This window comes from Akebia trifoliata, chromosome 7, assembly GCF_017979445.1.
Source record: "Akebia trifoliata isolate Shusen 1 chromosome 7, ASM1797944v1, whole genome shotgun sequence".
Classification (NCBI taxonomy): Eukaryota; Viridiplantae; Streptophyta; class Magnoliopsida; order Ranunculales; family Lardizabalaceae; genus Akebia; species Akebia trifoliata.
Genome location: NC_141381.1, coordinates 31,485,486 through 31,508,037, shown reverse-complemented (window position 1 = coordinate 31,508,037; position 22,552 = coordinate 31,485,486). Strand labels below are relative to the sequence as shown.

The window sequence follows — 22,552 nt, the reverse complement described above, 5'->3', positions numbered from 1 at the left end:
TATCTACCTCAATCTGAAGATTCTATCAATTTCAACATTTAAAACTTAAGAGCAAGTTCGAATTTTTAAAGTAGAAGTATTATTTTATATTTAAAAAAAAAACCAAGGGTTTTCTACGTGGATTATGACAAGGCTGAAAATGATGGATTGAAGATGTGGTTAAATAAATTAAAAAATAATTAATCGTAATTGTCAAATAGCTTGAAGATGATAGATTTTGGAAAGAAAAATCAAGGGTTTCAGTTTGAAGAGTGGTAATTTGGTCATGTTGATTAATCTAGAGGAGGAGATTGAGGTCAAGGGGGCATATAATTAATTTTGAAAATATGGGGATTATCCAAAAATATTGAAGATTAAGGGGTAAGTTTTGTTTGGGTTTGTCTTGATATTGTTAAATCATGGCCCCGCCTTAGTATACTACAAAAGATGGGAAAATGCAAAACTTTGCATTTCCTATCTTTCCTAGATTTTTACAATTTCAATGTTAGGTTGATCATTTTGAAAATTTATTGTAAAATTTTGTGATTGTTTGGTTGTTTGGTTGAATATATATATATATATATATATGGGTCCCGTTCGCTGGCTAACAGATTGGCAGACGGATTGGCAAACCTTTTTTAACCGTTCGATAAAACGGTATCTGACGGACGAGATCGAGTCTCAAACGAACGTTATAAGATTTACAATTTTACAGCGCCATCCCTCAAAATATGATTATTTTGTGCTTCCTCCCTCTCTTCTTTAATCCCCTCATAGAACCTTTCTGTTCTGTTCGAATAGAACTCCAAACCTCTTCGTCCAAACCTCCAAACTTCTTCGAACTCTCTATCGCTCTCTCTTTTCTCACACTCTCTCTCACTCGCTCTCACTCTCTCTCACACTCTCGCTCTCTCTCTCACTCCCTCTCTCACTCACTCATTCTCTCTCGCCCTATTCCTCACTGCAACTATTCCTCCAACGGCTCACTCTCTCATTCTCTCTCGCACGAACACGAACACGAACAGGACCCTATTCCTCTCACTCTCGCTGCTTCTCTCTCTCTCTCTCTCGCCCTATTCATCGCTGAAACCCTCGCCCGAACGACTTTCGCTCTCATGATTTGCAAAACTGTGCTGGTAAGATATTTGTGAAAGGTGGAGTCTTTTTTTATTTACGTCTCTTATGAAGTATTTTTATTGGTAATCTGAGAAGCTGTTGTTGATGTTTTGGTCTTCTTGTTTTTGGACTTTTTAATGTTCTTAGTTGTTTTATTATGATTATGTGTTTGTATTGGTGATTTAGTTCTTGATTTCAGATGCTTCAGGTTTAAATCAAGGATCTAGATGAATTATTTTCTGGAATATCTTAATGTTTAGTGAACTGGGTTGGTGGTTGTTTGTTCAGCATCTTATTGATTTAAATTTTGAAAATTTTTCTTCTGGAAATGCTCCTTTTCCCACCTCTTCAAATGATGGTGCTCATTGGGTAATGGGTTCACTTATTCCAGTAGATATTTTGGGCTTAAGGTGGAATTTTTTTAAGAATTTTGATTTCTTATGAACTTGGTTACTGAAAGGCATTGTTTGTGGCATCTGGGATAGACTTTTCTTCACCAAACACTTTTATTGTCATTTGTAAGACATGTTGTTTGTGGATATACTCAAAGCCAACTCCAAACATTTATCCCAAAAAAAAAAAAGCTTCTAATTCAATGAGCATAACAACAAAATTCAAGAATTAATTTCTATATTTTCTTAGTTATAAAGCTGCTGCCCCTTGGCCTTTGCTGAGCCTTGGAATTTCTTTTTCATGGAATCCTAAATTTGCTTGGAAGTTTCTTTATTAAGAATTATTTCCAAGATTAAACGATCAATCGTTTGGAAAAAGTAGTTCTTAGCCTTTAAATCCTTCAGCTTCAATCCTTCTAAGTATTGAGCATGTATGAGCATGCAGACTGCCAATCTCAAATTTGTTTACTTAAAAGCGTTAAAAACCGAAAAGGAAAGAAATAATAAGAAAAGTCTCGATGGTGAATCTTATTGATTTGTTTGGAATTCTTTCTTGGGTGTTTTCAAGTGATCACTTCATGATATCTGTTCATCTGTGACTTAAAAAATTCTTTTTTTTTAAAATATAAGATATAGTATATGGAGATACTATCTGTTATTTTTTGTGTTAAAAAAATATTATTTTTTTAGTGATACTATCTGTGACTTAATTTTGGTAAATAGTTCACCTGTTTTCAATAAGCAAGAATTACCCCTTTGAGTAGAGCTCACCATTATAGACTTACAACAGGGTGTGACCACAATCACTTGCACGTAAAAAAGACCAAAAATTCCCTTAGATAATTTTAATACTTGAGATGCACCTTTCCCCACTTTGTACCCAAAATGCATCTGCATGTATTGGCTCTTTTACATTCGTGTCACGAAGTATGATCTCAATTTCAATGGTGCATATTGTTTGGAAAAGAAATTTCCATCAATCTAGACTTAAATGGTGCATTCTTGGACAATTTCTCATTTTATTCTATGAATCATTGTTTGGCATCAGGATGCTACAGACAGGAAAGGAATCTATGCTCGATGATGAGTCATATGATTTGGTCATTGGCATGCTGTTTTTGGTAAATCAAATTGATGCTGCCTTGAAATATTTAGATTTGACTCTGAAATCTGGTTATATGTTGTCGATGAGGGTGTTCAATGATTGTGTGCGGAGTTGTGTTAATGCGGGGAGATTGCATACCTTGGCATCCATCATAGAAAGGTGCAAGGTACGATACTGCAGCACTGACTTTGATTAGTCCTTGAAGTCTTTGTGTGGGAGATGTGCATTTCATGGCTTTCTTCCTCTTGTTGTGTTATTAGACAATGGATCAAAACAAAGCCCTGTGTCCAAGCTGGAACCTATGCAACTACATTGCTGATGTTGCTTTGCAAGAGGACAATGGCAAGTTGGCTTTCTATGCCTTGGAGTTCCTCGCCAAATGGATAGCTCGTGGTGAGACCTCAAGACCTCCTGTCGTTCTCTCCGCTGATGAAGGATTGGTTGTGTCAGCTCTTAGAACTGCTGGTCGGACCTACAATCCTACGCTTCTTGATGCATCGTGGGCCATACTGCGGTGCTCATTGCGTCAAAAGAGGGCCCCAAACCCGGAATCTTACCTTGGTAAGATATATGCCCACGCATCATTGGGGAATTTACAAAGGGCTTTTAGTACTCTTAATGAGCTTGAATCTGCTTATGAGATTTCTACTACTGAGGCAGAAGATCTATTCTCTCCGTTTACTTCTTTATATCCACTGGTTTTGGCGAATATTCATGTAGTCGAAAGTTGAAACTTCGATGTGATGGATAGTTTAGAATCTTGGTTTAATTATAAAGTTTTTGTGAGTGTTGCTTTACATTTCATTTTGTGAGTGTTAAAAATGAGGTAAACCTGAAAATCAGGAATTTGTGAGTGTTGCTTTACATTTCATTTTCACAAGGGATATGTTTTTATAATTTAAGAATAACTTTGTTTTTGTTTTTAGAATGGGATATTTGGCTGAGTGTTTCTGATTGCAATTTCTGTCTGATTCTGTTTACTTTCCTCCAATTATTAGTCTCCTATTGAAATTGAAACTTGCCCATTTCGTTCCTTGTTGCATGGATGAAGAATCAATATATCCAGATCAACAACTAGTCACATATAAAACAGTGACCAAATAGGAAAAAGGAGTAGAGGAATAGAGTTATTTTTGACTTGAGAACTCTCAGAAGATTAACTAGATGTCACTTGACAATCTCCCAAAAGTGAGGAAATGTGGAAAAATGAGGAAAGAAATGTCTATGCCAATGAGTCACAACTTTAACAAACGTGATGGTACCACCATTTCTTTTGGTGATTTTCAAGAGGGATCTAAGATGAACCCTTCTAGCCTGTTCTTAATCAACTATGAATTACTAATGGGTCAATCTTCAATTCAATTATCAGAATCATTGAAGGAAAAAAGAGTTGGTTGATCCGAACGCAAATGTACTTGAAAATGCTACCCCATTGGCAGTTGTCACAAACAAAACTCGTAAGAGTAAGGTGGAACAAAAAATGTCTAATAAGGTACCACCTAATGACTTCCCTTCAAATGTGCGGAGCTTGTTATCAACTAGTATACTTGACGGAATTCCAGTAAAGTATATTTCCTGGTCACATGAGGTAAATCTTATAATTCTTATGCATTAGTTCTTTTGCAATAACTTAATTGCCGTTTTCTAATTTGTGCAATTCATTCCCATGCATGTTGGGAGAAATTTCACAAGGTTATAATAGGTCTGAAAAAATGAGGAAAGAAATTCCAACTGAATCTGAAGGTGTCCAAAGTCTTTTCTGTCCCCTTAATTATGAAACTTTTCAAAGCTATCATAATTTTGAACTGAATTTTTTTTTTTACTCAAAAAGTCAAACACATCTGCAAGGCCATTCAACAAAATTTAAAAATTCACCTATTTTGAAGTTGATGCATGTAAAAATGTTAAAAGTTCAGATTTTAAAAGTTCAAATAAAATTTAAAAATTTGAATCACAAACCAACCGCGTACAGTTTTTACTAAAAGTTACAACAAATTATTCATTAAAATAACCACAAATTCATATACTCACACCAAAATAGTCATAATAAAAAATACAAGAGTCAAGGTAGAATAATATTATCAAGTCTGATACAATCATTCATGCCTAGTAATAAACATAAACTCCAAGATGGAGGAAGTAGTAGAAACTAAGCTATACAAGAAAGGAATCAAAAGAAACATCAACTGTGAATCAAAGACTGTGGAACAGATCTCGGTAAAATCCAAACTAATTCCTGGTTTATGGGTTTCCCTTCCATCTAGGATAACATTTTCCTCCCTGTTGTTTCTGAAGGCACAACATCCAATGGAGTAGACTTTGATTAGGAACACCAGAAAGATGACATTAATCACTGCAACCTTCTGCCAATCTCGTTTGAGGTTGTCAAGTAGTCCAGCTTTGCAAGCTTGGCAGTTGAAGCGGAGATCATCATTGGTCCAAGTTGCACAATCTGGGTTTTGGCTTGTAGTGACTATCTTGGTCTAGTTGGTTGGGCTCACATATGTGAATCTGCATTCTATTGGTGGCTTGCAGCAACCCAACTGCAATGATAAAATATATATATTAGAATTAGGATATGGCAAAGTGAATTTCTAAATACCCACTACACTCCACTTTTCTTCTTTGCATCTAGATTTCGTGTATAATCCATAGCCTTCTCTCTAACCACTCCTCTCTTTTTTCCCCCTTTCTTATTCGTCTTTATTGCTTCTCCAAAGAAAAATACTAAGATAATATTTAATAGCATGTGAATTCTATTTACAATATGACTGAAATAAACACCTCATAATAGTAATAGAAACCAAGCAAACCATAGCTGCATACTCATACAAAGCCAACCAACACATCCGGTAATTGTTATTTCTAGTAATTATAAAGCTAAAGTTAATTTCTTTTAAAAAATATATCATTTTTCTAGTAATAGTATTTATTAAGATGCCGCAAAGAAACAAGAGATGATATGATCAAATTATTAAAACTTAATCAAAGTTCTACAATAGAACATTCCGATACAAACGTGAGCATATGATTAACAAAGAAGGATGATCAGAGTCTCCTTCACATAGTTGTTCTAATCAACCTAGTTTTGATGCTTGGATGCAAGGTCTAGGGATCCCAGTACAGATGACCGATTCTACCAGGTAATTCAATACGTATCAAAGCCATTAGAAATCTTTTAACTTAAAAACAACCGGAATTGAATGGATTAGTCTATTACAAATGAGCCTTCAGATAACTAATTGATACTTTGTAATTCAGCCAAACCTCAAGATACCGGAGGAGCTCATTGATGCAAACCAATTTCATAAAATATTTTCACGTGCAAGCCTTCACAAAAACTTTATAATTAAACCAAGATTCTAAACTATCCCTCACATCCAAATTTCAACTTTCGACTACATGAATATTCGCCACGTTTTAAAATGAAGATGTGTATAAGAAAACAATACACCGCCCATCTAAAATATTCATATTTATATTATTCTAATATTAATATAATTCAGAGCTAAGCATCAAACATAATAAAACTTCTACCTGATTCATACTCATAACCTCTTCCTAGTATTTTAAAATGATAAGGATCATACATCTAGTGGGAATCAGACTTCGTACAACTCGGCTGAGATTCTGTAATTCAATTCGTCATAAAAAAGGATTTTTTTAGCTACCCAAATCAAAATCAGAATTTTTTTAAATAAACATCCAGATTTGAAACAAATGCATCACAATAAATAAAATCGGAAAAAAAAAAACCTTCAACAAATAAAATCATAAGATGCTGAACAAACAACCACCAACCCAGTTCACTAAACATTAAGATATTCCAGAAAATAAGTCATCTAGATCCTTGATTTAAACCTGAAGCATCTGAAATCAAGAACTAAATCACCAATACAAACACATAATCATAATAAAACAACTAAGAACATTAAAAAGTCCAAAAACAAGAAGACCAAAACATCAACAACAGCTTCTCAGATTACCAATAAAAATACTTCATAAGAGACATAAATAAAAAAAGACTCCACCTTTCACAAATATCTTACCAGCACAGTTTTGCAAATCATGAGAGCGAAAGCCGTTCGGACGAGGGTTTCAGCGATGAATAGGGCGAGAGAGAGAGAGAGAGAGAGAGAGAGAGAGAGAGAGAGAGAGAGGCAGCGAGAGTGAGAGGAATAGGGTCCTGTTCGTGTTCGTGTTCGTGCGAGAGAGAATGAGAGAGTGAGCCGTTGGAGGAATAGTTGCAGTGAGGAATAGGGCGAGAGAGAATGAGTGAGTGAGAGAGGGAGTGAGAGAGAGAGCGAGAGTGTGAGAGAGAGTGAGAGCGAGTGAGAGAGAGTGTGAGAAAAGAGAGAGCGAGAGAGAGTTCGAAGAAGTTTGGAGGTTTGGACGAAGAGGTTTGGAGTTCAATTCGAACATAACAGAGAGGTTCTGTGAGGGGTTTAAAGAAGAGAGGGAGGAAGCACAAAATAATCATATTTTGAGGGATGGCGCTGTAAAATTGTAAATCTTATAACGTTCGTTTGATACTCGATCTCGTCCGTCGGATACCGTTTTATCGAACGGTTAAAAAAGGTTTGCCAATCCGTCTGCCAATCTGTTAGCCAGCGAACGGGACCCTATATATATATATATATATATATACACACACAATATTTCAATACCTTTTTAATAAAATCATCCAAATTTTATGAAATTTTGGCAACATACAACCTAAAGAAAAATAATTAATAATTTTCTTAAAATTTAAGAACATATATATTAAAACATGTACTTAGAAAAATAAACATGTGATATGTTTCTAGTAGTATCTATATATGCAAGATTTAAACATTCCAAAAACAGCCATGAAATGTATTAAACTTCATAAATAATGTTAAATCAACAAGTTCAACTAACAACCTAAACTAGATATTTGTTCAACTATTTAAAAAAAAAAAAAATCCATAAACCAAATATGGTTAGAGTAAACTAAATAAGCATAGAGCAATCTAAAGATCCCCAATTTCTTCACATAGTTCATCTAACTTCATTTTTATTTATTTATTTATTTATTTTATTATCATGCATCTTCCATGAGAAATATTTCAGTCTCCTGTGATCATACCTAATGATCCCTTATGCCTTCCTCAGATAATACTGTATTCTTAGTAAAAAAAATTTTGTTGCAGATTTTAAATTTATTTGATACTTGTGAATCATTATTTGATAGTGCCAGGATAACGAAGTCATGTATCACAACCATAGATAGTCTAAAACATGTAAATTAAAGAACAACATGGCTATAATCACCACCAAAATCCACAACTCCATTAAAGAAATCCACAAATAAATCAAACCCAGAGTAGAAAAGCTTCATATTCATAAAAACAAATTAAAAAAAAAAAAAAGAAAAAAAGCAAAACACGCTAAAACTTTCTATTTTCGCTATTTTGCAGGTTTTGCGTGGCTACCAAGCGGTGCATATATGTTTCGGGTTTGTGTCGGCGATAAATTGAAAACGATTTCTTCGTACAAGTGTAACGGATCATCGTTCTCTCTCTCTCTCTCCAAGGTTTAGGGTTTTTGGTGGGAAAACTCCAACCATCACTCATCCTATTCTCTCTCTCTCCTCCTCTCTCACATAGAACTCCATTGAAATTGGGTTTCTCAATTAGCCATTTTTTTTTCCTTTAATTTCTCTAGCATAAATTCGAGCTTATGATGGGTAGAGGTCCAACAATATCACTGTTTCGAAGCTATTCATCGAGAAAGAACGTTTTAAGAATTAGGGTTTTCCTTTCGAATCGATCCTTCCATTCTTTAGGGCAATCAGATTGTTCGAATTCCTCGAATAAAAGTTCTTGTTTTTCATCCTCTGATTCCCAAATCTCTCGAGTTACTAGGGGTTTGATCAACCTAGAAACAGTTCAATTATCTCAGAATCTGAAATTTAGGAATTTTAATCTCATTCACAGGAAACCATTTTCCATCGATTCAGCTTCGGTTGAATCCGAATCTACGAGCGATGGTGGTTCTGGAAACAATCCAAGCTTCAAAAACGTGGCTTTTCGTGATCCCATTGATGTTTATCGTGAGCTTCGCAATTATGTGGAAGGTATGAATCAAACTCAATCTGATTGGGAAATTTTAGTTGAAACCTTTCGATCCTTTGCGAAATCAGGTTGGGCTTCTGATCAAGCCCTAGCAATCTACATTGGTGTGTCATTTTTCCCGACTGCTGTACGAAAGTTTCGATCTTTTTTCTTAAAAAACTGCTCTGACAATATTGCCAAGTATTTGATATCAATTGGTCCGTCTGAGGAATCAGAACGGTTCCTTTTCCCAATCTTCGTCGAATTCTGTTTAGAAGAATTCCCTGATGAAATTAAACGTTTCCGAGAAATTGTTGAATCAGCAGACATGACGAAACCTCATACTTGGTTTCCGTTTGCACGGGCAATGAAACGGAGGATCGTCTACCATTGTGGTCCAACCAATAGTGGTAAAACCTATAATGCCTTGCAATGCTTTATGGAAGCCCAAAAGGGTATTTATTGTAGTCCTCTTAGGCTCTTAGCGATGGAAGTCTTTGATAAGGTGAACACTAATGGGGTTTACTGTAGTCTCCACACTGGGCAAGAGAAGAAGGACGTACCTTTCTCTAACCACATTGCGTGTACTGTTGAAATGGTGTCGACCGATGAATTGTATGACGTGGCTGTCATCGATGAAATCCAGATGATAGCAGACCCTTGTAGAGGTTATGCATGGACTCGTGCATTACTTGGATTGAAGGCAGATGAGATACATTTGTGTGGAGACCCAAGTGTTTTGGAAATTGTTCGAAAGATTTGTACGGAAACGGGAGATGAGTTGGTTGAACACCATTACGGAAGGTTCAAACCTCTAGTGGTGGAAGCCAAGACGCTGTTGGGAGATCTTCGAAATGTTCGACCAGGGGACTGTGTGGTTGCGTTCTCGAGGAGAGAGATATTTGAGGTGAAGATGGCAATTGAGAAGTTCACCAAACACCGTTGTTGTGTAATCTATGGTGCTTTGCCGCCCGAAACAAGGCGACAACAAGCTAACTTGTTTAATGATCAAGACAATGAGTTTGACGTTTTGGTTGCAAGTGATGCAGTGGGGATGGGTTTGAATCTAAATATTAGAAGGGTTGTTTTTTATAGTCTTGCAAAGTACAATGGTGATAAGATCGTCCCTGTTGCAGCTACGCAAGTGAAGCAGATTGCAGGAAGAGCTGGTCGTAGGGGAAGCCGATATCCCGATGGACTCACGACCACCTTACACTTAGATGATTTGGATTACTTGATTGAGTGCTTGAAGAAACCTTTTAGTGAAGTTAAGAAAGTGGGTCTCTTTCCTTTCTTTGAACAGGTTGAGTTATTTGCTGGCCAGCTTCCAAATGTTACTTTCTGCCAATTACTTGATAAGTTCGGTGAGAATTGCCGTCTCGATGGCTCTTACTTCTTATGTCAGCATCAACATATAAAGAAGGTGGCACGGATGTTGGAGAAGGTTCAAGAATTATCTCTGCAAGATCGTTTTAACTTTTGCTTTGCGCCGGTAAATATCAGAGACCCAAAAGCAATGTACCATCTTTTGAGGTTTGCTTCATCATATAGCCAAAACCTCCCAGTTAGTATAGCAATGGGTATGCCCAAGGGTTCTGCTTGTAATGACTCGGAGCTCTTGGATCTCGAGACTAAACATCAAGTTTTGTCTATGTACTTATGGTTATCGTATCACTTCAAGGAGGAGACGTTTCCTTATGCAAAGAAGGCCTCAACAATGGCTACAGATATTGCGGACCTCTTGGGCCAGTCTCTCATCAAAGCTAACTGGAAACCGGAATCGAGGCAGGCAGGGAAGTCGAAACCTCAACAGAAGGAAGATGGTTACAAGAGACCACTGTCAGTTATCAAAGTTTATCAAAAGTAAGCTGTCATAATTTACCAACATACTTTGTCTTTTATTTAGATTTAATTGTCTAATATTTAGTAAAACTGATTGCATTCTTCATTCATTTGAAATGCATACTGTGAAATTGTAGTGATGTGTGATATCTTAATTGAATATCTCTACCCTTTCATGCCTGCTTCCTTTGGAAGTATTTGAATTTGTATTTGAAATTTGTGATGCTTTATCATCTTGTCTTTGTAATCTAACATTGATGGTACCCACTCTTTCGAGCAGGAGAAGGCATGAAAAATCACTGCAGCATAACTCTTCATTCAAAGTCCCGGGGCTTGTTTAACAACCTTACCAGGTATCATATTGTACCTTCTTTTGTATTTTTGCAAAACATTATAGTAGTACCATGTTTGGTTGCCTTATTTATGCAGTTAAAGCGTTCTCTTTTTCATTTTTCCATGAATGATTGCTCCTTCCCAGCTTTAGTGAAAGCTTGTGTATGTGGATTAGATTTAAAATCTCATTTTGAAGCAATGTTTTGGTTTGGAGAAAAACCAAAACACAACTGAAACATTCAATGCTTTGGGGTCAGTGTTTAATTCTGGTTTCGGTTGAGACCAGAATGTTTGGCTGAATGGAACAAAACTTGAACTAATGGCGATACATAGCACATGGATGTTTGTTTTACTTCCCTTATGCAGATGCACTCATGCACAGACTTTTGTTATGCCTATTCCTCCCTAGGAAGGCTTCTCTTCAAGGAATGATCTCTACTGTATCTGATGAACACACGCTTCTTGTTACCGAATGATCATACATCCTTGCTACACTTTTCTTGAAAATGATCTGACAAGTGGAATAAATGTCTGCACAAGTGAGGGTGGTCCTGGAATTCAAGGTTGACGTGTATTATCCTAAGAGGAAACTTCAGGTGTATCAGAAATACGCAGCCCTTTGGTTAGTCATGCCCACCCCTCGGTTGACCTTTACACCAAAATCAGCCTGATTGATGATTTAAAGGTCTCTAGCCATTGGATGTGTTTTTTCTTTGACCACTATCAGATTGGTGAGTCTTGTTATTCTCAATCATCCAATTATTTGTCTGCGTCATCTATTAGACAGAGCCCAGAAGATTGTACTTAAATGATCCCAAACATTTAAAAGTCATCTGTATCACAAACATTTGGTCCAATTTTCTATATATTTTCATTTAAAACCACTTTATTTTATGGGTTGATCACTGGTCACATATACGATCTTAAAGTCTCCTGTTTACAAGAATTTTTTTACCAGAGAATCAGGATTTGCTCTTAACATTTAGGTGAAAACATTGGAAAAGTCGGGTGGATGTCATATAACTTGGAAGTCTACCATTTGAATATAATCCTTCAAGTGAGGGGTGCTTTCTACCAGGTAAAATATATCAAACTAAAAAACGTTTTCTTTTAAGAAGAGTTTAATTGACAAAATCTATCACTTACTCCAGGACCTCCAAGAATACAACATTATCTACCAAATCTTTACCTACCACATTTTTAGTAGAGTCGTCAAGATTTTCTCATGTCTATTTTATCTCTTGGAAGAATATATGTTAATTCTCCCTTATTTTTTTTAAATATATATATCAACCAATTCTTTTATTTTTTGGATTGGCATTCAGTATCTTACTCTCTCTCCTTAAAAGCCTTTAGTTTGAGGTGGTCAATAAATTCTTCAGGGGCCCAAGCAAAGAGTGCAACATATTAAAATGAATGAGAGGGGTTCCTCTTCCCATGGATGGTTTGAGTGTAGGGTTTGTTTGATTTACAGAGACCAACCCCTGCGGAGAAAAAAAAAAAAAAACTTTGATAGGGAGTCTCATTAGGAAACATTACCCTTAACTAAACTAATTTTTTTTGGCCCATCCTTTATTGGATCTACACAGCAAAATCCAGTGGTGAGAAATCAAATTAGATGGCTAATTGTTGTCAATGAAGCTTGATTTGGTGTCCAAGTCCAAAAGTTTTGGGCCACTTGCTTATAAAAATAAAATCTAGTGAGTGCCTTGAGGATTTCATCACCGTCTTCGCACCTTGCCCCAACAATTGCTGCTGTCGGTTGTCCTTCCCCCTTCCTTGCTATCAGAGGGGTCATCAGCCTGTGTGGAGCTGCCATTGCCGGTTGTAGGACTGAGAGGTTAAGTTAACAATGGAAGGTAGGGAAGAATTAAGATTGTCTTTTAACATATTGAATATGGTAATTGAGAGCAGAGGAGAAGGAAGGAAGTAGAGATTACCAGAGCTAGAGAATTGGTGAAGGCTCCTCTAATTTATATATTTTTCTGAAAAAATGTGTGTTTATTTATTTATGTTTTGATAATTCAAGGGATGTGGTAGTTTTTGTGTTATTATTATGGTTCATTTGTTGTGAGACTGTCTGACTACTTCACAGGGTTGTCAATCGAGTGGGGTATTAAAGAGGCCGCGTGTTTAGTTGGACCGACAAAATCTAGTCCTAACCCAACCCATTTTTTACATGGGCTGGTCTGGTCATTGCAGAGGAGAGGATTCATGAACTGATATGGTGGGCTCGAGTCTGAAGCCCAAGTCCAATAACCAAATGGGTCCAGTTCTGACCCATTTTAATTATATTATAGAATTTTAAAAATATATTTGAAGAACGTATGATACGGGCACCGAGTAAACTTGGTTGAATCATAATATTGTATGATGTATCCTTGTTAGAAATGAAGACGTGTGCATGGACCACACCTTTTTCATGAAATTAGCTTCGTAGTTGTGTTCTTCTGGTCTTTCTTCTAAGATAGAAAGAAAGATTTAAAAATAAATAAATGTGCGCGGATGCCATTTAATCAATTGTGGGTTTGATTTTTGTCAACATCGTCAATGTCACAGTCTATGCTAAACTCCCACGCAAGTAAACTTCATGCAATAAAGAAGTCAATAGCAACATCTCCGAAAATGCAAACAAAAAATTGCAAAAACAAGCATTTTAACCAAACAAATCAAAATTTTAAAAATACGTTCAGATTTTGATACCAAACGTGTTCGTTGTGTTGGTCATATTAAATATTGTCGTATGGAATATTAATTTGATATTAATATTACCACACTACCATCAGGTCAAATTAAAAAATAAAAAATAAAAAATAAAAAATAAAAAATAATAATAATAAAAAATAAAAAATTTATTTGTCCAAGTATCAATGTTGTACTTGTCAAAGAAACTTCGATGGTTAAGTTAGATTAACAAGAAAATTTCAACTGAATTCAATTAGTTCGAAACAAATAAATTTTACCTTATATTTATACTGGTAGAGTTTCTCTTTTTCGTGAATTTCTTTTTTTCTTCTACGACTCTGTATTGCCTTTTTGTTTTTCTTTTTCAAGATTCTATTTTCGTGAGATAGTAATGAAATCCATGATTTTTTTTTTTTTTTCAACCAGTCGAGTCTAATGGACAAGTATCCCCACTAATCCAAGAGCACTCCTAAGGAAAGATAATTCGTAATCTTTTGTCCAACGCTGCTCCCTAGTGTTGGTCTGACGCTAACTTATTGGTGCTTTTTGAGCACCAAGGATAACTCTTAATCCATCCTTCAAGAGTAAATTATCTCTAAAATAATCACACTCCTACATATTCTTTTAACTAGGCTCAAGCTGGCTAATGTCATCGTCAAAGCAAATGTAGTAAAAGTGGTCCATTAAAAAAAAAGAAAAAAGGACCACAATGAAGAGCAAAAGTAATTAGGATAGCTGTTCCATTTGAGAATGCATGATGGAATCAAAGTCTGATTCTGTGCCTAAAGGCCACACGTTAAAGTACATTAAATATGTTAAGGTTCACGTTTAAGGTGTGCCCTTGGGCACATGTTATGTGAACAAAACCCCTCAAATAATTTGTTCAAGGTACATCAAGATTGGGCCCCTATAAGTCATTAAATATTTCACTACTCCCGCGGTTAAGACTTTGACTAAATTTATTTGACATTGACTTTTAAAGGTGTCCCATTTCAATGGATAAATACGTTGTCTACGTGAGGCGATTTAATTGGATTATAAACATGTTAGTTTGCATGTATGGCTTGATTAGGATCCCGAGGTATTTTAAACACCAACTAAAACGTGCCATGTAGACATCGTTCATATAATAGGAACTAGACACCCCGTACAGGATCATGAGTTTTTAAATATTATGAATTAAAAATATACCTTATCCATGAATAACATAATAAAGAAAATAAATAATAAAAAAAGAACACTGAGATTTATGTGATTTAATAATGATGTCTACAGGCTTGTCAATGGATAGTCAAAAATCCGAATTCACATTTGAAATTTTGAATATTATTCGAAAATTTCAAATAATGAATTTTAATGTATTTTTAGGATTTGAATTGATTTTGAATACGAATTCAGATGTCGCTACATCCGAGTCGTTAATATCTAATCCAAATACCTATATATAATAATAATATAAAGGGTCAGGATCTTTTGACTCCTAAGAATGACTCATAAAAACAAACACATAATCCCAATTCTTTAAATGCAAAATCTAATGTTTGAGATTTATCCATGAGATAAGTATATATGAGATTTGTGTATTAAGATATTCATAAATCTTATCCATCGAATGTTGTATTTAAAGGGTTGGGATCATGTGTTTTCTTCGTCAGCCATACTTAGGAGTCAAATATCACAACCCTAATATATATATATCTTTTACCCAAAGTCAGGACTACTGTTTTACTTCCACTTACTATTTTTAATTTAAAACAGTTCTATGTTTGCAAGAGTCAAGACAAATGTTTTTCTTTCCTCTTATTATCCTACACATTCTTTATCCCCTTCTCATTTAAACGTTCCTCTTTAACAAAATAATAGAATGTTAAGATTTATGAATATCTTGATAACACAAATCTTGGAGATATTTATCCTGAGGATAAATCTCAACCATTGAATTGTACATTTAAAGGATTGGGATCATGTGTTTTTTTTTTTAGTCATTCTTAGGATTCAAGTGATCCTGACTCTTTAATTTATATAGTGAATTAAGTTTAAAAAAATTTGACCTTATCTTTAATCCATTGTTTTCAATCTAGTGTTAATCCTTTGAAGAAAATCTTTGATTTTTTAACTCAAAATTCTATTAATTTCCTATCTCCCACAAAATCATATCTTTCCTTAATGATTGAAGGTTGAAGTAGATATAATTTTTTAAGGTTGAAGATGATTGTTTTTGAGGAAAAAAAAAATAAGGCCGATGAAGTGATTGATTTTGAGGGGAAAAAATAAGGGTATTCTAAACCATAGAATAACATGGCCGAAATTGATATTTTGCACAATATTAATATCAAAGACATTTACGATATTTAATATTAACTTTTTAATCATTTAAAAAATAACTTGTGAAACAAAAACGTTTTTTTTTTTTTTTTTTGAATTTAGCAATTTAGAATGTGTACTGTTCCGAAAAATAAGATGATTTCACAACATGTTTTGGTAACTCCTTTAAAAATAATATATCATGAGGATTGAAGAGTTCGAAGATGATTATTTTTGGGGAAAGATCATGGTATTGAATACAAATTTTTAAAAAAAGGGCATTATTGTCATTTTCAGTAGTTTATTAGAGAAGATTGTAGTCAAGAGGAGCATGTGGTTATTTTGAAAACACAGTATCCCAACTATTCTTGGAGGATTATCTCTAAAACCCTAAAAAGAATGAGTCTGACTAGCCTTAGTAAGTTAATAAAGATTTCACCCTTACTAAGGGTCCTTAGGTTCACTTTTTGGCATAGAAAACCAATCCGAGAATTCAAGGGTATGGGGGACAAAATTATATGAACTTGGGAAAATAAAAAGTTATTTTTTACTATTGAATTTCAATTTTAAATTTTGAGATTTATGTGGAACTTCTTAGCTCTCCATTTCGAAAACCTTGGATCACACTTGAAAAATATTGATTTCTATATATATATATATATATATTTTGTTGGATCTGAGGTTTTGGATGCCATTTAGATGGTTGTAATGTTGGATTGTTAATACACTAATCCATTTGAGCAAACAACACTTAGTAAGGTTTAAATTTTTTGCTAAGTTAATAAGGAAAATGTTTCTCTAAAAGAATTGAGGGAGGCAATCACGTTCTTATCTCTTGTCGGGGGCATGTCATTGTTTGAAACGAAAGACTATTCTGAAGGAGTATATCTAAAAACACTTGGGCAATCACGTCCTTTTCGTGAGGGTGGGTGGGGGGGGGGGGTTTGAAACGTGAGCCGATTGAAGCATAAAGCCACTTAGGCAACCACCTAATTAAGGCCCCTTAAAGAAGGGGGATGGGTGGGGGAAGGATTATAATTGTTTGAAACGTGAGTCGATTGAAACATAAAGCCACTTAAGTAGCTGCCTAAGGCTCCCTAATTATTTTTGTTAGGCCCCCAAGTATGTTTTTTTTGTTGTAATTACACCTGTATTATTTTACAAAACCTATTCAACATGTGAAATCCAAAAAAATATACCCTTAAAAATTTGTAAGATTGAAATTCTGAAAAATCTAGAAAGTACCTTCATTGCATTCAAAATATGATTTCTAATCTAACGAGACCAAAATCGATTGGAGAAATTTATGAAAAATTGTAAAATGACTTAAATGCCTCTTGATGTCCGACTTGTACATAGAGACCTTGACTCTTAAGAAAGTCGAAATTGAAATTCTTTAACAAAGCAATCAACTTGAAATTTTTTAAATTGAAACTAAAATTCAAATTCAAATGATCAACTTAAAAATTTTAAATCAACATTCAATCAAAAATGTAATCAACCTTTTAACATTTAAAATTAAAATCCAATCAATCAATTAACATTAAAATTAAAATCTAATCGATCAATTAATATTAAAATTAAAATTTAATTAACTAATTAAATTGAAATTAAAATTTAATCGAACATTCCAATAATCAATTGGATCAAAATTTCAACTCATCAACCAATCGGCGAATATAATTAACATTGAGATATGGGAGCGACGTAAATCACGAAACATGAAAACACACTCCCTTCCCTTTTTATTACAATTCAATTAGAAAGAGCAAATATTCTCTTTGATTCGGTCAAAACAATCAACAATTTCTTTTTGTCATTTCAGCATTTTCCGTAAAGGAAAGGAAAATAAGTTAAAAACCTACCTAGTCTACACAAAAACGAAGAAAAGAGAAAGACTAGAAAAAAGAAAATTGGAAACTAAAGGCTTTTGAGGGTCCCACGTTCTCTTGTCGGAAGAGGACTTTGTTTTTTTTGTTCTTTTGTTTTGTTTTTTTTTTTTTTGTATTTTACTCAGAATTAGCACTGTTGACAATTATCATCCCCTGTTGACAACCACTGTCAGCAGCCTGACCAGTCTACTTCCAACATTTTTGTCATTTCAGCATTTTCCATAAAAGAAAGGAAAATAAGTTAAAAACCCCACCTAGTCTACACAAAAACGAAAAAAAGAGAAAGATTAGAAAAAAGAAAATTGGAAACTAAAGGCTTTTGAGGGTCCCACGTTTTCTTGTGGGAGGGGGACTTTGTTTTTTTTAGGAAAAATTATAAAAAAAATTCAAAAAAAAAAAAAATTTATAAAAAATAATCTAATTTTAAAAAAATTAGAAAAAAGATACAAATTCGATCATTCAAAGATCGATTTTTCTCTTTCTTCATTTTTTTATCATCTTTCTCTCTCCTCAACATTAAAAAAAAAAATTGAATTTTTTTTAAATACCGATCATTCAAAGACCGGTTTTTCTCTCTCTTCACTTTTCTATCATCTTTCTCTCTCTTCAACATTTAAAAAAAATCGATTTTTTTTAAAATACCGGTCATTCAAAGATCGATTTTTCTCTCTCTTCACTTCTCTCTTCTCTTTCTCTCTCTTCAATATTTGAAAAAAAAATTGAATTTTTTTTAAATACTGGTCATTTAAAGATCGATTTTTCTCTCTCTTCCTTCTCGATTTCAATAATGAAATTTACTCCATTTCAACAACATAACTTTATAATAACTAAAAAATGGTCGAATTTGAAAAAGAGGAGAGAGAAAAAAATTTGATTTTTTTTTAAAATATTAAGAGAGAGAAGTGAAGAGAGAGAAAAACTAGTCTTTGAATGATCGGTATTTTAAAAAAATTCGATTTTTTTTTAAAATGTTGAGGAGAGAGAAAAATCGATATTTAAAAAAAATTCGATTTTTTTTTTAGATGTTGAGGAGAGAGAAAGATGATAGAAAAGTGAAGAAAGAGAAAAACCGGTCTTTGAATGATCGGATTTGTGTCTTTTTTCTAATTTTTTAAAACTTAGATCGTTTGTGATAAATATATTTTTTTTTTTGAATTTTTTTTATAATTTTCCCTTTTTTTATTTTACTGAGAATTGACACTGTTGACAACCACTGTCAGCAGCCTGACCAGTCTACTTCCAACCTTCTTCTCCTACTTCTGTGCCCGTACAGACACACCAAACACCCCCTCCCTTTATATTTCCTTCCTCCTTCTTCCTCAGTCCAGCCGAACCATCTCTTCTCCACCTTATATTTTTACAGCCAATCCCTCTCCATCTTCCTTTTCACCTCTCGGTTCAGCCACCCCCACATTGCAGCACCCTCTACAATCCTTCTCCATCTTCTTTTTCATCTCTCGGTTTCACTCCCTCACGACAGCACCTCCAACGCAGCACCCTCTACAATCCCTCTCCATCTTCCTTTTCACCTCTTGGTTCAGCCACCCCCACATTGCAGCACCCTTTACAATCCCTCTCCATCTTCCTTTTCACCTCTCGGTTCAGCCACCCCCACATTGCAGTCACCCTCTCGGCCTTGATCAATCAACTACCTTTTTTAACGCTCTCTAATTCAGCAACCATTAGTAGCATCTCGTACCATCTTCTCCATACCCCAGAATCTCTCTCTGCCCACTTTCACACCCATCCCTTGTTTGGGCGGTAGCCACAAGAACGTCGCACTTTAGTTCGATCGAGCCATCCTATTCTCTTTGACAATCTCGAACTATATAAAGTGATCAGAAATGCATCACTTCTGTGTGATGTTCTGAAATATCTCTGAAGGAATTCCATGGCAGCCACTTCTCCTTAGAGTAAGTTATTGCCATTGGTTATCATTATTATTAAAAGGTTGGGCAGTTGTAATGATTTTTTATGGGTAAAACTTTCCCATCTACAAATAACCAATTTTAGGTGCAAAAAATAAAGAAAACAACAAGTCAATGGCAGAGGAAATTGAGCTTCCAACCTCCCAAAACAAAGGAACAAGTTTCCTTAAAACATGCCTTAATGGTGTCAATGCTTTATCAGGTTCGTTTTCTTATTGACTAGCACTTCATACTTACATATTTCATGGATTTTGTTAGTCTTTATAGAAATTTTTATTATTTTAGATTTACACATTTGGGGATTATAAATAGAAGTATTCATGAATTTTTTTATAAAAAAAATGTCAATTGTTTTACTTGACAGGAATTGGGATCATATCGATTCCTTATGCACTTTCGCAAGGAGGGTGGTTGAGTCTAGTACTATTTTTCGTGATCGCAATCTTAACTTGCTATACTGGATTATTAATAGGACGATGCATGGATTCTAATTCATTTATTCAAACTTATCCTGATGTTGGTGCATCTGCGTTTGGTCGAAAGGGGAGAATTGTCGTAGCAACTTTTATGTATCTAGAACTCTATCTTGTCGCAACCGGGTTTTTAATATTAGAAGGGGATAACTTACATAAATTATTCCCTGACATTAATTTAGAATTTGGAGGGTATACTATTGGAGGGAGACAATGTTTTATAATGATGATAGGATTCACAATTCTACCTTCGATGTGCTTAAAGGACTTAAGTATGCTTTCCTATGTTTCGGCCGGTGGGGTTTTATTGTCTATTATTATTATTGGATCTGTTCTATGGGTTGGCACCGTGGATGGAGTTGGATTTTCTGGAAAAGGAAAGCTAGTTAATTTGGGTGAAATGCCGACTTCTCTCAGCTTATACACCTTTTGTTATTGTGCTCATCCAGTATTCCCGATGATATACACTTCTATGGAAGATAAAAGCAAGTTCTCTAAGGTACGTTGCAACATCGATAATAAAGCCATGCATATTTTACAAAATGATCATATATTTTGCTCATTATACCAACGTATTAGTGTAAATAATGGTTCAATTTGAAATTAAAGTCAATTATATTATAGAAAAATGCAATAACACCACTACATCCCCTTCAAACTTTGTTTTCAAATCAATTGAATTTCACTAACTTCTCACTTCTCATTTCAGGTCTTGATAATTTGTTTTACATTTTGCACGATAAGTTACGTATCAATGGCGATCCTTGGTTATTTGATGTATGGTGATGACGTGCTATCTCAAGTGACATTAAATCTACCAACAACAAAAATTAGCTCAAAGATAGCAATATACACCACTTTAATAGGCCCAGTAACTAAATATGCATTGATGGTCACTCCAATCGTGTCAGCTATTGGAAGTAATTTGCCATTCTACTACCAGAAACCGCTCTTCAACCTCCTTATCAGAGTAGCATTATTGATCAGCACAATCATTGTGGCATCGATGTTCCCATTTTTTGGGGATTTGATGGCACTTGTTGGAGCAGTTTTAAGTGTCACTGCTTCTATTTTGTTGCCATGCATTTGCTACCTAAAGATTTTTAAAGTTCACGAGAGATGGGGATATGAATTTGTGGGTATAGTGGGGATTATGATACTTGGAATTTTAATTGGAGTTATGGGTACCTATGTTGAAGTTATTAGTATTTTCTGATTATTAAGAAATGTTTTGTTTTAAATAATTTGTTAATGGTCTGTTAGTAGATCCTATAGTTAAGGTCTTTAGTCATAAACCAAGTTATTAGGAATGGAAAATGTGGGTTAATTTTCTGTTCTGTTTCAAGTTGTTCTCTATAAGACTATTAAAAGCCAATTGCTTTTCAGTTCAATGATGAGCATATTCTCCCAATTTCTTGCTTTTTACACAAAGATTTCTTAATAACCTATGCATTTCTGAAAGACTTAAGTCAGTCATTTATGCAAGTTTTCGCTTTCATATGTAAACTTTATTAGGAATTATTATATTGGGCAATGTATCGATATAACATTATTCAAAATGGGATTATTGACTTTTAATTATCATGCATCTCTCTCCCAAATCTTTGGGATAATTTTTTAATTTTTTAATTTTTTATTTATAAGCTGGTGTTGGAGGGATTCCTCTCTCATGATTAAAAGAGTCGCAATCCAAAACAATGTCCAGTTCATAAAACAACGTTAGGTGTCTATGTGACACATTTTTGTTGGAGTTCAAACACATTGGGCTGCATGCACAGTTGGTTAAGAGCCCTATTTAGGTGTTTCAAACTCCAACAAAAATGTGCCACTTAGACACCTAACCTTTATTATAAGATAGGACACCCTATTCAATCTCAGTCTTATTAAAAATGAATTACTCACAAGAGTAATTAATTGACTTTTAATTGTCATGTATATCTATACTTAAGGTGAGTATTGGAACAACAAATCTCTAAGATAATGTTTTTTTTGGTTGGATTTTATATGTTTTTGAATTGGTGACTAAGATTGGAGGAATCCTAGCTCCTAATTATTAAAAATCAATTACTTATGAGAGTAACAAGTTAAACTCTCAAAAATTATTCTTGCAAACTCTTGAGGAATAAAAGAGCTTTCCTCAAACATACAAATATTATGCTCATAAGCACACTATGTGAAAAAAGCCTGTATTTGACGGTCTTAGCTTGTCAAATTTTGAGAAATTTGACGGACCATCCCGTCAAATATTTTCTTGTAGATTTTTTTTGACGGCCCTGAACTATCAAATTATTGGAGAATGAGCTAAAAAAAAAAAAAAATCCATAGAGTATGACCGTCGAATATGGAGGTTTAACAAACAATAAGGGAATCCTCTAATTTGCCAATCACAATAAACGAAATAGTAATAAAAAAATTAGAAAAATAAA

At 34.4% G+C, this 22,552-nt stretch overlaps 3 protein-coding genes across 9 annotated transcripts; all 3 read left to right on the top strand.

The window, feature by feature from the left end:
• Positions 1-528: 528 nt before the first annotated feature.
• On the top strand, positions 529-3,377 carry LOC147399060 (pentatricopeptide repeat-containing protein At1g26460, mitochondrial-like). 2 transcript variants are annotated; one of them, XM_086448471.1, is made up of 3 exons: positions 530-1,115; positions 2,536-2,758; positions 2,853-3,377. In XM_086448471.1, exons 2-3 carry the CDS (start codon positions 2,537-2,539, stop codon positions 3,321-3,323), a joined length of 693 nt encoding a protein of 230 aa, XP_086304597.1. In that variant the 5' UTR covers positions 530-1,115; position 2,536; the 3' UTR covers positions 3,324-3,377. The 2 variants fall into 2 exon arrangements, with proteins under 2 accessions (XP_086304596.1, XP_086304597.1); XM_086448470.1 differs by having other exon boundaries at positions 529-2,758.
• A 4,329-nt stretch (positions 3,378-7,706) lies between these two features.
• Positions 7,707-13,269, top strand: LOC147399059 (ATP-dependent RNA helicase). 6 transcript variants are annotated; one of them, XM_086448464.1, is made up of 3 exons: positions 7,707-10,532; positions 10,792-10,864; positions 10,990-11,728. In XM_086448464.1, exons 1-2 carry the CDS (start codon positions 8,296-8,298, stop codon positions 10,850-10,852), a joined length of 2,298 nt encoding a protein of 765 aa, XP_086304590.1. In that variant the 5' UTR covers positions 7,707-8,295; the 3' UTR covers positions 10,853-10,864; positions 10,990-11,728. The 6 variants fall into 6 exon arrangements, with proteins under 6 accessions (XP_086304590.1, XP_086304592.1, XP_086304593.1 ...); XM_086448466.1 differs by lacking the exon at positions 10,990-11,728 and adding an exon at positions 12,940-13,269 and having other exon boundaries at positions 7,708-10,532; XM_086448467.1 differs by lacking the exon at positions 10,990-11,728 and adding an exon at positions 12,170-12,890 and having other exon boundaries at positions 7,708-10,532.
• A 5,769-nt stretch (positions 13,270-19,038) lies between these two features.
• Positions 19,039-21,743, top strand: LOC147399058 (amino acid transporter AVT1I-like). Its single transcript, XM_086449032.1, has 4 exons — positions 19,039-19,638; positions 19,739-19,855; positions 20,018-20,625; positions 20,836-21,743. The coding sequence occupies exons 2-4, from the start codon at positions 19,768-19,770 to the stop codon at positions 21,340-21,342; spliced, it is 1,203 nt and encodes a 400-aa protein (XP_086305158.1). The 5' UTR covers positions 19,039-19,638; positions 19,739-19,767; the 3' UTR covers positions 21,343-21,743.
• The last annotated feature ends 809 nt before the right edge of the window (positions 21,744-22,552 follow it).